This window comes from Heteronotia binoei, chromosome 21, assembly GCF_032191835.1.
Source record: "Heteronotia binoei isolate CCM8104 ecotype False Entrance Well chromosome 21, APGP_CSIRO_Hbin_v1, whole genome shotgun sequence".
NCBI classification, from domain to species: Eukaryota; Metazoa; Chordata; class Lepidosauria; order Squamata; family Gekkonidae; genus Heteronotia; species Heteronotia binoei.
The window spans coordinates 165,919,773-165,936,677 of NC_083243.1; the positions used below are offsets into that span (position 1 = coordinate 165,919,773).

General features: G+C 43.2%; 1 protein-coding gene across 1 annotated transcript in view; it reads left to right on the plus strand.

The window, feature by feature from the left end:
• LOC132590224 (acyl-CoA (8-3)-desaturase-like) overlaps positions 1–16,633 on the plus strand; it is a 47,965-nt gene extending 31,332 nt beyond the window's left edge. The window contains exons 6-12 of the mRNA XM_060263188.1: positions 233–293; positions 1,638–1,714; positions 2,273–2,370; positions 2,907–3,003; positions 12,513–12,592; positions 13,303–13,428; positions 14,285–16,633. Coding sequence (XP_060119171.1) covers positions 233–293; positions 1,638–1,714; positions 2,273–2,370; positions 2,907–3,003; positions 12,513–12,592; positions 13,303–13,428; positions 14,285–14,336 — 591 coding nt within the window. The 3' untranslated portion in view covers positions 14,337–16,633. The remainder of the gene's footprint in view (positions 1–232; positions 294–1,637; positions 1,715–2,272; positions 2,371–2,906; positions 3,004–12,512; positions 12,593–13,302; positions 13,429–14,284) is intronic.
• Positions 16,634–16,905: the final 272 nt, after the last annotated feature.

Consider the following 16,905-nt stretch of genomic DNA (forward strand, 5'->3'; position numbering starts at 1 on the left):
GTATCATGGTAGTGGGCTTACATCCCAGACTGCCCACCCCTTCAAAGCCCTGGTCCAAGTAAAGTTCATCCATTCTGCATCCCTGTACTTGGGCCCGGAGTTCTCCTCAAAGAGGTAGACTGGTGGAGAGATTTAGACTTAAAGTATCTATGAGAGTGAAGCTCTCTTATCTATGAGAGCTTGGCTAATGCTAACTCTGCTGGCTTGCTGTTGTCTCTTTTCCTTCTCACAGCTGGGTATGAAGAAAAAGAAGTTCATGCCTTATAACCACCAGCACAAGTACTTCTTCATCCGTGAGTATAATTTTCTTTCTGCTGCGGAAGGCCGGTGTTGCAAGCTCACAAAATGTAGTAGCTTACAAATGTTTTTATGAGATTGTTTCACCCACACAAGGCAACGCTTCATATAACATACCATATAATCAGTAGTGTAAATTGTGATACTGGTTTTAAATTGGTGTTACGTTGTACTTATGCTGCTGTAACACACCCTGACCCTGCTTGTGGGGGAGGGAGGGCTAAAAGTCAAAATAAATAAATACATAAATAATAAAAAGGAAGCCTTCATGCCTGGTCACCTCTAGGTAATTCTTTTGCACCATGGATAGCCAGGTGAATGGCTATTTACAAGCCTCTTTTAGCCTGAAGTGCTTATAAAGTGCATATATCCCCCAGAGAGCACTGCGTTCAGGGACAAAAAATCTGCTGTCCACCCCTGGACCAAAGGAGGCCATGTTGCGTTTGACACAAACCTGGGCCTTCTCGATGGCAGCACCAGAGTTATGGAATGCTCTCCTGGAAGCCATAAGGGCCCTGCGGGACCTTCCTACATTCCACAGGGCTTGTAAGACCGAATTGTTTCGGCAGGCCTCCGATGCTTAAACTGAGAGAGAGCTGCCACCTGACATCAGCTAGAGTTCTTGGTGACCAACCGTCTGAAAAGCAGAACCGCCAACATAGTAATGGTGCAGCACCGTGGAATAGTTTTTAAATTTTAATTGTATTAATGTTTTATAGATTTTATTGACTTACTGTTTTAAATCGCGTAAACGGCTGTTGTAAGCTGCCCTGAGTCCGCTTGCGGAGAGGGCGGGATAAAAGTCTAATGTAAATAAATAAATAAATAAATAAATAACCCTGGAACCATTTTTTAAAAAATTATAATGGACTTTATTTCAATATCAAATAACATAACAATTCAAAAATTAAACTTTTTCTACATAAGCAAAATTATCATATGTCTCACCCAAAACCAATACAATAAAAAGCAGGAGAGCGCGGTTTTAACTATGTATCCTTCTATTATATCATTAATAACAACTTTAAACTTCCTTTTCCTCTTAATTTTCTCATAGCTCTTAGTTGTTCCATATTCAATATTCATTTTAACACTTAATTGGCTTATACTAGAACCAACTTAACTTTTACATTCACCCATCCATTCATAAAATAAATTCCACTTACATATTATCTGTCTTCCTGGTCTTATCAAATTTGACAGAGTCGATCTCCACTGTCTCCAAAAAAATTTTTTTTTAACCCTGGAACCATATTTCATTGTCTGACCTTACTGCAGCATTTGTTTAGTGCTGACATGTTCCTTAATTCACCAATGCATTCCTTTTTAATTTGTCCCAGTTGGACCACCAGCTCTGGTGCCCTTCTACCTACAGTGGTACATCTTCTACTTTGTGGTCCAGCGCAGACAATGGGTGGTAAGTAGGCATTGCTCTCTGCAGGCTTGTAGGACTTCTTGAATCCCCAGCCCGGGTTGGGGGTCAGATGCAAATTCACTGGTTCAAATGCACATGATTTGATTGGCTACAATGTGTGTCCTTGTTTATAGAAGTTAGGTTGTGGGGTGGTGGAATGGGAGACAGGAGGATAGCTCTGTGAATTTGGTAAATATACATTGGAGGGGATGGTTTGTTTTCTTTTTTCTTTTCTTTCCACAAATGCAGCTACTTTATGATTCCTGTTCCTTTCATCTATCCACTTCTCTCTTGTATTCCGCAAAAGTCAAACCTTTTAGTGTCTACCTCTTTTGGACTTGGAGGTGGTCTGCCCTCAGTACTTCACCTGTGGACATTTATCAAGGAATCCCAGGGAGAGAACTCTGAGGTTTAATTTCCTGCACTGCACAAGAAAAGGGAGAGTGTAGATATCTTGAAATAGGACTTTGCAGGCAGGCTCCAGGGCTGAGCAAATGGGTGGGGAAGTATGGTATTATAATAATCTCTTCTTTAGAACATTCTTGCTCTCCTTTGTGGCAGGATTTGGCCTGGATGGTGACATTTTATATCCGGTTCTTTCTGACTTACTCATTCTTACTGGAACTCAAGAGTCTCTTTGCTCTCTTCTTCATGCTCAGGTAAATAAGATTTGGACCCATTTTCTTGTTTCATGGGATTATCATTTCACACCAGTCTGCAGTGATGAAAAAGCAGATTTTTTTAAGCAGATGGATGATTCAGCCTTTGTTGATGGGGACTTTGTGTGTGTGTGTGTTTGCCCAGTGAGTCTTTGCATGAACAGGTAGGCTGTCTTTTCCGCTCACCTCTCAAGACTTCACAAAGGGGGAGGGATGCCCACATTTTAACGCTGTGATTGTGAGCATGCCGTACTCATAAAGGAGCAATTGATACTAAATGATTTAAAGTACATTTCCTTAACCCTTTCTTGCTGGTTGAGCAAGACTTTTAATCTCTCTCCATCTACACCTTTTTACATATGGTCCATTTTCTTTTGCCTGATGTGATTTTGCAATCCTAGTTATAGCTCTGTGCTGACCTTTGAATGTCTGGGTTTGTGGAAATTGGCTTATTTGAGTACTGGTAATTTTCAGTAGCTTTCTCACTGAATTCAGTGGCTTAGAATGTTATCACTGCCTCCCTTTGTTTTGCACAGAATTATAGAGAGTCACTGGTTTGTCTGGGTGACACAAATGAACCACATCCCAATGAATATTGATTATGACAAGAACGCAGAATGGTTCTCAACCCAGGTGAGACCAGCATCCTTTCTTGTAGTTATTATTATAAATATAAGAATTCAGAGAGAGAAAGAGAGACTGAGCAATGAGAGAGAGGTGTGTGGCATCATGAAGGAAAGGGAGGAGAATAATATTTGGTGGTCAGAGTGGGCCAGTATCATAGAGTTATAAAGTAAGGAAGGACTTTTAATAATCTTAAATGCAACATGATGAATGGTAAGGAATATGGGAAAATACAGGAAGTGAAAAACAAGAACAAAGAGTTTGAAACACAAGAACATTTGGTGGACAGTACCCAATATAATGCTTTTGGGGGGTTAATTTGTTTATGTCCTGCCTTTCTCCCCACTGGGGATCCAAAATGGCTTACATAATTCTCCTTTTCTCTATTGTATCCTCACAACAACCCTGTGAGGTAGGTTAGGGCTGAGAATATGTTAATGGCTCAAGGTCACCTAGCAAGCTTCCATGGCAAAGTGAGGATTCAAATCTGGATCTCCCAGATCCTAGTCTGATACTTTAACCCAGAGGTTCTCAGAGTTTTTGAACTTGTGGGCACCTTTGGAGTTCTGACAGACAGTGGTGGGTGTAGCCAAAAATGGCTGCCATAGGAGGTGGAGCCAACCACAAACTATCAGGGAGTGAGGTTATGCATTACTGTAATAGTAAATCTTCAACATTTCAGGCAGAAGTTATTTTTCTTAATTACTGTTTTCATGATAAAAGTAATAAACAGTGACCCATTGCACATTAAAAGGGAAGCCTAAGATTTGCTACCTAAGTTACAACATTACCAATTTCTCACTAGGGTTGCTGCGCCCCCAGGCTTCTGTTTCCCCCTGGTGCAAGCAATCAGTTTCCCACCAGTTGCTCTGTGTGTGCATTTTGATGTGTGGCTCCCTCCAGTTTCCCTTGCAGTTTCTTAACACTTGAAAGACAGCATCACAAAGTTGTGAGGGGAACTGGAGGGAGCCACACGTCAAAATGTGCCTGTGGAGCAACTGGTGGAAAATGGATGACTTGCACTGGGGAAAGCAGAAACCTGGGGGTGGAGTAACACTAGTGAGAAATCGGTCCATGATTTTACTACAGCCACCACATGTAAAGTTGTTTATCTTCATCTCTTAGCATCTGAAGAAGTGTGGGTGCACAAAAAAATTAAACCTTGAATAAAACTTCGTTGGTCTTAAAGGTGCTACTGGACTCAAACTTTGTTCTTAGAGACCAAGAAGACTTAGCTTCCAAAGGGACAGAGTCCTGGTTAAGCAAAGGAAAGATGAAATAAGCTCTCATATCAGAAAACTGAGGGCAGTCCAAAAGAATATAGAGTCAATTTAGTTACTACCACATTCACAGAGTCCGCTGAGGTATGGAATGCCATGAAATCTTCCTAACAATATAGCCAATGGCAAAGTGTTTAAACCCGCAAGCGTAAATACACTTCTTTGCTTTGGAAGAGATCATTCAAACAGGTGGTTTGACATTTTTTTTGGGAGGAAGAATGCCACCTGAAAAGGATGAGTATACTCTGACCACTCTTACCAGCATACTTTTATAGTCAAAATCTCTCAAATGCCTTTTAATTTACTGACTCAATTCACAACCACTCATACTTTCTATGATATCATTGGTAATGCCAAGACATAATAATTTAAATTCCAAATATTTGTCCCAGTTGCTCCTGTGATGATTCAGTGTCACTAATCCAAGAAGACCTGATTCTAAATTCAATTTCATCATCCTGGTTTTTTTTTTTTCAGATTGAATGTTCTGCACCAAGCCTTTGTTTTAAAAGACATGTTCCCAATCTCAGCTATCAAAGCTATTCCTACCATATATCTTTGAATTCCCAGAATGTTATGTAAAAATTTTAGTAATAGTCTATCAATATTACCTGACTAATCCAAATTTCTACAGCATACAGTAACTGCCCAGAAACTTTAGCATTTGATTCTTTAATTGCTGCAGGGACATGTTGTTCTCAGAGGAATAATAAAATCCCCAAAGAGCCTTCCCATTACTCATGACTGTTCTTATAACAATAATAATAATAATAACTTTATTTTTGTATCCCGCCCTCCCCCGCCAAAGGCGGGCTCAGGGCGGCTCACAGACATGGAATTCCATGATTCAAATAAAACAATGTAAACAACAATTTTAAATACAATCAATTACATAAATAAATTAGTTAAAAATAGATAAAATAGGTGCTATAAAATACTATACGTCATAATCATACATAAGGTGGCTAGATGGCTACAAATCAGTTTAGCCAGGTTCTGTCTTAAAAGCAAGCTGAAAAAGAAATGTTTTGCAAGCCCTGCGGAATTGGTTCAGGTCCCGCAGGGCTCGCACCATCTCTGGAAGTTGATTCCACCATCGAGGGGCCATTGCTGAGAACAAGTTCAAATGCACCTTCCAAGAAAGATTAGTTTGAAATATGATTTAAATGGCTACTGTAATTTACAGTAAATTGGATTAATTTACTACTGTTACATAGACTGACCTGGTACTCGCCTGTTGTTGTTTTACTAAACAAGGACCTTTGACTGAGAAATATTAATAGTTAGACCCTCTTTGGAGCAATACTCCAAGGAGGCAATAAGTTTATATAAGCCAACCATGGATCTTGAGAGAAGAGCTGTGTTGTCCACATACAAAAGACACGGCAACTTAACATGAGCTATATAAGGCATATGGACTTAATCTTTGGAAATATAAGAGCATAGATCATTGATATACAAATTAAATAATAGAGGAATTAGGATACATCCTTCACCCCTTTGCTCAATACAATAGCTCTAGTCAGTTCACTAGACAGACCACATTTTACTTGAGCTGTAGGCAGATTCTATCATTGCTGAATTAAAAATAGGAGATGCTTGTCAATAGATGATTTTTCCTCCTTATCCCATAATCTTTGCCTGGGCACTGAGTCAAAGGCAACTAAGATACATGAAGGCCATGTCCAACATGCCATCCTCTGATTTGATGTATTTATCTACAATATATTGAAGAGTATGGTAATGGTCAACCGTACTAACACATTTACAAAATCCAGCTGTCTCTTATCCCAAAATAATTTCATCCTTTACCCACGGTAATAATTTCTTATAAAGCCCGGAAGCATATAATTTGCCTACTGATGGCAGATTTATTGGACAATAATTCCGTGGATCTGTTGGATCACCTTTTTTTAAAATAGTGACTATTATGGCACACCACCAAGAGGTAGGCATGATGCCTGTCACATTAATCTGAATAAAAATAGGTTGTAGCACTCTTTAAAAAACCTGTCGAATTCGATTGTTATGAGGGCCAGATCTAACCTAAATGGGACTTTGAGGGGCTGGGTCGTGTCATGTAATCCCAGGTACCAGAAAGATACACTTCAGAAAGGACACAAGCATAATTAAAGACATTTTTTAATTTAAAACATAAACGGGTTTAAAACCTAAAAATAGTTAGCAAACATCTTGCAATACTTCGTTTATTTAACAGTCTTTGAGTGATGCCTCTTGCTCTGAATTATTGCATCAATATCTTGAGATAATGTCTGTACTATAGCAATCTTGAATATGCTGTTCAGATGTGTGCATGATGATAATGATGATAATGATACTGGATTTATATCCCACCCTCCACTCCGAAGAGTCTCAGAGCGGCTCACAATCTCCTTTACCTTCCTCCCCCACAACAGACACCCTGTGAGGTGGGTGGGGCTGGAGAGGGCTCTCACAGCAGCTGCCCTTTCAAGGACAACCTCTGCCAGAGCTATGGCTGACCCAAGGCCATTCCAGCAGGTGCAAGTGGAGGAGTGGGGAATCAAACCCGGTTCTCCCAGATAAGAGTCCGCACACTTAACCACTACACCAAACTGGCTCTCTATAAACTGCAAACCTACTTTTGATGTATTGATGTCCATTACAGAAAAAAGCTGCTCACAGACATAGTTGTCGCAAAACAGATAGAATTTTAGAAGCAAAAGACTTTACTTGGGGTTAATTAGGACCTAGAAACAAACTGGTAAAATTTTTGCTAGCAGTTAATACTGACTCTAACTTTCCAAACTTTTACCAGGCAAAGCACCCATAATACTCCAACATATGCAGCTTTACTACAGTAACAACAACAGCATTGCTGTATTCAAAGAGGGTAGTGTGGGTTGGGTTGTTTTGTTTTTGCTAGCAGTTCATACTGACTATAACTTCCAGGCTACCAGGCAAAGCACCCAAAGCACAGCTTTACTAGACTATAATGGCAAAAACAAACAAAAAACCCCTCACCCCGACCTGTGAGGCTGCAGCAATAGACAGTTGTAAAGAAAACACAGGAGTTGTGTCTTGTTTCCAGTTTCAAAGGATAGCCCAGAAACGAAGCAGAGCTACTGGAAACTGTCATGGAGAGCTGCTGACCACACTGAAGCTCTTGGAGCTTTTGTAAACCAACAAAGGACAGGTGGTCCCACTGAGCCTCTTGGTCTTTGTAAACAAAGTGCTTGTGGTAGTTAGCAGAGGGGAAGGCTGGAGAGGAAGTAGCTGATCGCAGTCACTGGATGTGGAGCTGCTGTTGATAGCACTGAGCAGGCAGACTGTCATGTTTATATACGTACTTGTAAATAATACATTGCATGCTTGTTATAATAAACAGAGAACAAGCATGGGCATCCCCCCCCCGCAGAGCAATGAAACCTGAAAACAGGAACAAAAAATAAAGATGGGATTTTACAGCTCAAAATACTGCCCCCCCCCCCCCCCCATCTGCAAGGTTGTCGATGCCTGAAGTAGCCTGGAACTGTCCATAAATTGAAACGGGGAACTCCTCAAACATTAATTGTATTTTAAGCCTTTTGGTTGCTTTATTAAAATCACCCCCTCCACCCCATTCTTTTTTTTTTTTATATTTTGAAAATGAGAACTGTTTGCATCAGCTCTTCCTTCCTTCCTCCCTATCCCATCCCTTTTTTGCTTTTGAAATCTAGAAGTATTGCTCCCCGCCCCTCATCACTGGCTTTTCAAACATGCATTTGGCCAAATGAAACTGACCACAGCTTTATCCACTCAATCTGCAAGACGAGGCGGGAGGCGGGGGAAGAGATGATCTTGTTCTGTCTGGGAGAGTCAGAAGTGCAAAGAGCTGTGATTATAGACTCAGCCCAACCCTCCCTTCTTTCTCATCCACCACACTCTTGCTTTCTTTGCTTGCAGTTTACTGCTCGCTGCTTTTTATTGAAATGAAGCGAGCTCCGTGGCTGCAATGGCCCTGCACGTGGCTTTCATTGCAAAAGCACCAAGAGAGCCAGGAACCCTCCCGGGGTCTTGGAAACCTGCCGCTGAAACACTGATGATGCCTGGTTATAACCTCCATGAACATGAAGCTTCCCCCCACCCCTCGCCATCTGAACCTATGGGCTGGTGCAGCAGAGCTTGCTTCTAGCCTCATTGGCTTGTGAGGAGGAGCAGTGCAAGGCGGTGTAGGTGGTGGGGCTAGAGCACATTCTTCTCCCCAGCTCCACAGTCTCAGAGGCAGGAGGACTCTCGGAGTGGCTTGTCATTGCCTGTGTCCACCTGAAGCAGCAACAGGGAGGGGCTGGCAAGGGCTGGTCTAGGACATTGAATCATGGCAAGCATGGTGAAAAATCCAGTCTTCAGCTGGGGGAAGTTGTGGGGCAGGGAGGGAGAGTCCGGTGGCTGTGATCAGCTGAAGCAGGGCTCCACCGGGGGTGCAGCACGCCCAGGACTCTAGCAGCCTGACTCCCTTTTCTTCCAGCCTCATCGGGCCAGTCACTAAGCCTCTTGGTTATTACAAACAAAGCACACAAGGTAGTTAGCAACCCAGAAGGAGAGACAGGAGAAGAAGCAGCTCACTGGACATGGAGCTGCCAACAGCGCTGCCGATTTCAACAGAAATCAGCAGTAAATTTTTACTGAGAGAGAAGGGGGATTGGGGGGGAGTGCAGTCTACCTGCGGGGGGGATTGAGGGGGGGGGCGCACTCTACCCGCAGGCTGGATTAGAGACCTTGGTGGGCCGGTTTTGGCCCGCAGGCCATATGTTTGACACCCCTGCTTTAGATCCTGCCAATTATTGACTAGTTTTGAATTTGAGAGAGCAGTAGCTGAAGGGTTCCAGGAGTTCCTGGGTGACACATCGACACTGGATCCATTCCAGTGTGGCTTCCGCCCTGCCCCAGCCATATGGACAGAGACAGTGTTGGTTGCCCTGGCAGGCGATCTCTGCAGACAACTGGATTGAGGCGGGTTGGTACTGCTATTACAGTTAGACCTTATGGTAGAATTTGACATGGTCAGCTATGACCTGTTGACCCACAGCCTCACCGACATAAGATTATGGGGGTCGGCCCTTCAATGGCATCACCTCATTTCTCCATGGTTTGGGACAGAGGGTGGTGCTAGGGGAGAATGGGTCTTGTAGATATCCCCTACTGTGTGCCCTCAGGGGCGCTTCTCTCCTCGATGTTGTTTAACATCTATGTGTGTTCCCTTTTCCAGTTAGTGCGGAGTTTCGAGCTTGGGTACCATCAGTACACTGATGACACCCAGCTGTATCTGCTATTGGATGGGCACCCACATACTGCCCCACCAGATCTGGTCATGGGTTTGGAAGCCATGGTTGGGTGGCTGAGACAGAGCAGGTTCAAACTGAATCTAACTAAGACAGAGGCTCTGTGGCTGGGGGGGGGCTCTTGAGATTGGGACACAGATTACCCACAGGGTGCCACTGACACCGGCACAGTCTGTCAAGAGTTTGGGAGTGATCTTGGACGACTCCTTGACTATTGCCAGGCTGACATTTTTTCATCTATGCCAGGCTTGGCGATTGACCCCGACCTAGTAATCCACACAATGGTCACCTCCAGGCTGGACTACTGTAATGCACTCTGTGCTGACCTACCCTTGAGACTGACCCAGAAGCTCCAACTGATCCAGAATGCGGTGGTGCGAGTCCTGATGGGAATGTCACAGATGGCACCTATATATACGGTGCTGCGCCAGCTGCACGGGTTCCCAGTAGAGTACTGAGTCAAGTTCAAGGTTTTGGTATTAACCTTCATAGCCTTGCGCAATCAGGGACTGGTGTATCTATGAGAATGTCTCCTCTGTTACATCCCCAGAACAGCTTTCCACTCCTTAGACATCAATCTGCTGGTGGTCCCTGGCTCCAAAGACATCTGGTTGTCCTAGACCTGGTGGAATTCTCTGCCAAATTGCATCAGGGACCTCTGAGATCTTTTACAATTCCTCAAGACCTGTAAGGCAGAGAAGTTCTGCCAGGCTTTTGGTTGAATGCAAATCAAAAATACTCTGCTCCAGGCACAACAAGAGACAATTTAGTAATAGTCAGTCATTTCTTTACAAATATACGACATACAAATCCCAAATATAAAGTATGGACTATTGTGGGTCGATCCAGTACACAGTTTCCAATCTTCCTCAGGTCCAAGGATGAATAGGTTGAATCAAAAAAAGGATAGTCCTGTTTATTAAGGAGAATTTTCCCCTGTATAATTACTGTAGGCTTTGGCTACTGGTGAATGTTTGCAGTGATTCCCACATAAATATAAGTTCTTGCAAATAAGACTTTAAGTTCCTTGGAGTCTGGTTTTGGCCCCATTCCAAAAGTGATAACAATTATTAAAATTGTAAACTCTTTGGAATCCAGTTTGGTCCCACTTCAAAGTGATAGCAACAAAGAGGACTGTAATTTTTTTTGGATTCAACCTGTTCATCCTTGGGCCTGAGGAAGATTTGAAACAGTGTACTGGATCGACCCACTGTAGTCCATACTTTATATTTGGGATTTGTATGTTGAATATTTATAAACAAATGTGACTGGCTATTCCTAAATTGTCTCTTGTTGTGCCTGAAGCAGTGTATTTTTGATTTGTATTCTCCGTGCTATGGTCCTTTGTTTCGACTACAGGCTTTCAGTTGAGGGCAGAAACAGTCTTCATCTTGCCTGGCACCCTATTCTGCTCTCCACTTTCTATCCTTCCCTCTTCCTCCCTTGCCTGTCAAGTGGCTGGCAATCTGGAATCACAACAATAGGATTTTGCCATCTGTTTTTAAATTGTAAATAATTGTTATTTTAACTGTTGGTTTATGCTTGATATTTTACTTTTATTGTGCATCACCCAGAGTCCTGATATGGCAGGGATGGGTGATTCATAAATCCAATAATATTTTTTAAAATAATAATAAAAAAAATCATTGGCCCACCAGTCTGCATTTACTTCAAATGACTCTGGAAGCACCAGATCAGGTTCTGCTGTTTTACCAGATTTCATTTGAGAGATTAGAGATTTGACTTCTGACGTTGCAACTGGCAGAAGTTCTGTTTAATAGGCTGCCTTATCTAATGAACATATTGCTTAATTTTTTTTTTTTTTTGTATACACACAATGTATCTTCAGTCATGCAGTGAATGAAGATCCTTGTGCTGTGGTGGCAGTTGCTGCCAGAGCAACTTTTTAAAAATCTGCACAGCCAATCAGATCTTCAATGGCCAATCAGAAGTCCCATTTAGCCCCACCCACCTTTTTGGGTCCTAGGAAAGACATTGGGATGCTTCATGGCTCCCATGGGTACCACTGCACTTTTGTATGTAATATTCAACACAGAAGCACTTGTCATGGTTGGGTGGATAACTGGGGCCCAGAGAGTCTGGGATCCAATTTGATCCTTAATCTAGAAAAAGACTGCAGATTTATACCCCACCCTTCTCTCTGAATCAGAGACTCAGAGCGGCTTACAGTCTCCTATATCTTTCTTCCTCCACAACAGACACCCTGTAAGGTGGGTGGGGCTGAGAGGGCTCTCATAGCAGCTGCCCTTTCAAGGACAATTCCTGCGATAGCTATGGCTAACCCAAGGCCATTCCAAGCAGGTGCAAGTGGAGGAGTGGGGAATCAAACCCGGTTCTCCCAGATAAGAGTCCGCACGCTTAACCACTACACCAAACTAGCTCTGCCCTTCTAGCTGCCCCCAAAAGTGATGTGGTAATGTTGTGGTGGACCCTGACCCTCTCAGGACACACAGCAGATGGAGTGGAGTGTGCATTATTGGAAACATGCTATTGGCACAACCGTGTGTATGTATTTTATTCATCCATTCTTTGCCAACGGGGTACCTCTTTTTGCAGATTCTGTACTTCTGGTTAAAGTGCTCCTTTGACAATGGCGATAACTGCAGTATGAATATCTCTTCTTTTAGAGTAAAATTCTGTGTTTATTCTTCTGAATGGTGTAATGAAGACTTTCCCTTGGAACCCAGTGAAGTCAAGTAACTAGTCTGGAGATAGTGATCACCCTAGAACCTCCCTCGTTATGAGGGGCTCCCAGCACCAGTTCCTTATCTTTATTTTTTTTTCTTCGCAGTCATAAATCCCTGAACAAAGTAGGAATGGGTGGGGAAGGGTGTGCCATCATCAGCAGGAATGGCCGGCTGGATGGGAAATTGAAACACCGTCATGTGGCTGCTTTATCTCTCTCCTCCCTCTGCAGCTCCAGGCAACATGCAACGTACACCAGTCTTTTTTCAATGACTGGTTCAGCGGACACCTCAATTTCCAAATTGAGCACCAGTGAGTATATCCCTTTTGAAGGACAGGAAGATCTCTTGTGGCAGAGCATTCATTACAGCTGCCAACACAGTTTGAGGAAACAGGCTTGAATCAGGGAGGAGTTCTAATCTGAACTACTTGGCTTAAGCTGTTAGACAGGCAAAGAGAGAAATTCCCATGCTGTAATCGGGAACCTATTCTGAGGCCTTTTGCAAACATCTGCATGGGCAAGCAGGGCCCAAGCATAATTTCTCCAGGCCTAAAACAAATTCATAATGTGCACTTTTCTTCTCCCACTCATGCAGTTTTCTCCCATACATGCTGTGGCAGTATGTAATGAAAGAAAAAGTATTGATTTCTGTAATTACACAAATAGGCCCCAACATGGTAATCGGCTTGCAGCTAAGACTGGGAGGGACTTCCTAGAATTTTGAAAGTGTGCCCATTGTCTGTAGGTGTGTTCACACTACACTAAATAATGCATTTTGCAATTGGATTTTTACTGTGTAAGAATAGCAAAAATCCAGTTGCAAAAGGCATTATTTAGTGTAATGTGAACACACCCTGCCTCCCTCCCCAAATGATGCTTGGGCCCTGGGGAGTAAAAAGACTTATAAGCATGGAGAACTCTGGGGCAATTCACAGTGGATTATTGCATGCACTCATGAGCCTCAGGAGAGGGGAGTGTTGGGGGCAGGCATGTGATTCTTTGGTGTGGTCTTTCTCTGTAGCCTCTTCCCTACCATGCCTCGACACAACTTCTGGAAGGTGACTCCCTTGGTGAAGTCCATGTGTGCAAAATATGGCATCGAGTACCAGTCCAAGCCTCTGCTCACAGCCTTTGCAGACATTGTATAGTAGGTATCAAGTCAATGTGATGCCAGAGTTTTGTGGCCTGTATGAAAGGATGGGCAGTCTTGTGTGGGGAGCCATATCAGATAGAAAAGGCCATAAGCAGAATGAGAAAGGTGGGATTCACAGTACCTCTTATCTCTTGCTATTGGTTCTAATTCAACCCAAAAACTAGGAAGAATTTTTGGTGGGAAAATGCCCTACATTCCAGTTCCTTAAGGCATTAGTCTCCAAAGAGTTTTCTGCAACCCCCTTGTAGAAATAATTGTTAGGGTTAGGTGCGCTAGGTTTTCCCATCTTCCGTAAAGAACATCCAAAACCAGTGCTTTGTGGAGATCAGGCAAATATGGCATATGCATTCAAAACTATTTCTTGTCTAAGGTACATTTGAGTTTTCAAGCATCTGGAATGTGCTAGTAATGGGTGCTCTGCAAAGAAGAGGAGCTTTGGCACAGGGGAAAGGCCAAAATAAGGTCTAGGAGCCATGAGAAAGAGAGAGAAGGAGGGGAAGAGCTGGAGATAGAAACCCAACCCATGGCTTTTGGCTGCACTGAGGAGACAGACATTCTGTGGGGTCTCATCTGGGATAGCACAGTCGCTCATCAAGGCACCAGGACATTGCATGTCCGAACAGGATCTGTGACTCTTTTTAGGAGATGTCACTTTCTTTCTTCATCTGCTTTTTAATGTCTCTCCCCATTTCTCATTCTGATCCATATCCAATATGGGGTATTTTAATATTTTTTTTATTCTTCATATTCACTAGAGTTGTTAGAATACCTGGACCACTATCTCTTTATGTTTTATTTCCACTCATTTTCTGAGCCAGTGTGATCTGTTTTATTTTTTTTCTCTTTCCAGCTCTCTGAAGGATTCAGGGGAGCTCTGGCTGGATGCGTACATGCATCATTAAGAAGGAAGCAACATCTCATTGGCGAGGAGCCACCCACTTTTGCCACCTTTAGCAACTGGCATCTTGAAGGAAACAAGGCCTCACTTAGTTGGGGGTGGGCAGCTGGTAGAGCTGAATTCAGCTACTGGATGTGATGTGTTATCCCTTGCTCTTTTCTCATTGCTCCTCTGGACTTCATGAACTACTGAGAAGTTCCCCAGGGACATCCGTAGGACCAGGAAATGAGCTCCCATCTATTTGCTGTCATTTTACATGCTTCACACGTAGAGAGGAAATCTTACAATGAATCTTTTGGTCTTGTTGTCTAACTTGCCTTGTTCCCTCCCAGAGTAAAAGGAACCAAGGATGAGGTGAAAGTCTGAGAAGTAAAGGAGGAGGCAGGAAACAACGTGAAGAATTTGAGAGCTGCAGTAGTTTGAAGACAAGAAACAAGGCACAGCAAGGATCAGAGGAAATCATAGATGCCCAATTTCAAAAGAAGGACTGTTGGAAGAGAGCAGCCAAAGTCTGACACAGGGACAAGTGCCCAAGAAACACTGGACAGTTGCTAGACTTCCTTAATGGCAGAAATATATCAAGGGAGTCTGTAACATCTTTGGCCATACTTTCCTCACAAAAACTAAGGAGCTGTCGCTACCCGTGGGCAGTTGCCAATCCATAGGACAGGTTTTGATTCAAGAATAATGGATGTCCGTGGACTCATTAATGATCGTATGCAGAGGGAGAAATTGATGCTTTCTTACTTTAACTGATAATATGCCTTCAGCACTTGAGGAGGACCAAAGTAAACTTTTCTTACCTGGAATGGTGCTCTTTCTGTATTACACCTTGCTCAGTTACTAAGGGCTCTTCGTCTGCCACGCAGCCAGTTTGTCTGCACTCTGCAATGAGAATACTCACTACCTTCTCTGGGATGTCTGCTGTGAAAAGGATGCCCCTTTGTGACGGAAAGGCATCTTTTGCATCCATCACTTTGGAGTAGAGATTCCCACAGTTGTAGCCAACCTCCGAATAGTAGAGGGAGGGGAACACCCAGAGTCTCACCATTATTTTGACAGAGAAAAGCCACCATGACCTGTCCCTGTAACTCCTTCATGGCTTCTTCGTTGACACAAACAACTTCCTGTATGGCAAAAACGAGACATGGCCTTGAGGAAGTTCAGTTCTAGAAAAACTTGCTCCTTCAGAAAACAACTATTGCTCCTTTATGGTAATTCTTTTTCTGATTGTGCAGCTCTTCTTGAGGCGGAGCATAGGCAGGCCCATGCATTGTCCTCTTACTCCTCTCTAAGGCACACTGATGTGAGGGCTTGGAGCCAAACGTGCTTTGCATTGCCCAAAGGAGAGACTTGGATCCAAACGTGCTTTGCATTGCCCAAAGGAGAGACTACATGGAGGCAAAATGGTATCCAGAACCCTGGATTGCTTTCCAGACTTACCCAGTGCCATTCAGATTAACCCGTGGGAATTTGTACAACTTTTTTTGCACAGTTCTGGTTGCAGGGACCAAGCTTAGAGGCAGAGTAAAAACCCTTACCATAATGTATGGAACTGCTGTTATCAATCCCAACAACTGGTCATTTCTGATTTGGGAGGCCCACCCACATAATGTTTGAAGACCTCTGCCAGACCAGAGGTGAAGGTACGACTGGACTTTCTAGAAAGTGTTACCATTCCAGCCCACAGAAAGCAGCCATCCAAAGAAAGCCGTTCTGTTGCGCATCTCATTCTCTTGTAAGATGTGCCTGGAAGTCATGGTTTGAAAGGAAGGAAGCTACTCAGTGAATTGCCTTCAGAGCCTTATGCCACTTGTTGGCAAATATAACATAGCTGCCAAATTAGGTGAATGGTGAGCGGGGAACAGCCCCTCGCACAACATAGCTTAAAACGAAGTCCCTGAGCTCTGAAATGCCTTTGAGCCTCCGTTCTTTCCTTTTGTCAAGTCCAACCACTTCCCTTCATTATCTGCCTCTCTTTCAGAGAGAAAGAAGCATGTGATGTAAGATGGTTCCTGTTCCTTGGATAACCCTCACATCTGTTGAAGCTAGTCAGCTTGGTGTGGTTAATTTCCAAATGAGAGGGGATGATTTGCCATTTGGAGGGATCCAGCCTGAGATTCCCTTGCCCATAGCATCATTATACTAAAGGGGGTGGGGAACTGGGAGAGAGAGGAATTATTGTCTCCCCTGTGGATAAAAACAATGGATAGTTGTGTTGTGTGTGCATTTTCAATGGGGAAAAACAAAACAGTTAAATCATAATCTAAATCTTGAATAACAAAGAGTAGTTTCAGCAAATGTTGTGTGCCTCCTTTCTGTCTTCATTTGTTTTCCTCCCATTTCTTGCTCCTGGGGAAGATGATCTAAAGGGGATCCCTTGTTTCTCTCCCAGTCCAAATGGTGTTAGGATGCAAGCTGAAGACATAGTAGGCAGTTTATGATCAGATTGCCTGCTTTAAAAAGAACAAAAACTTAAAAACAGGTGAGTGGAAAGGGGGTTAAATTGGGCCTTGGAAGTTGTCACTGCTTAACTCTTTCCCCTGTACCACTATCTTCTCTGAAGTTTCCTT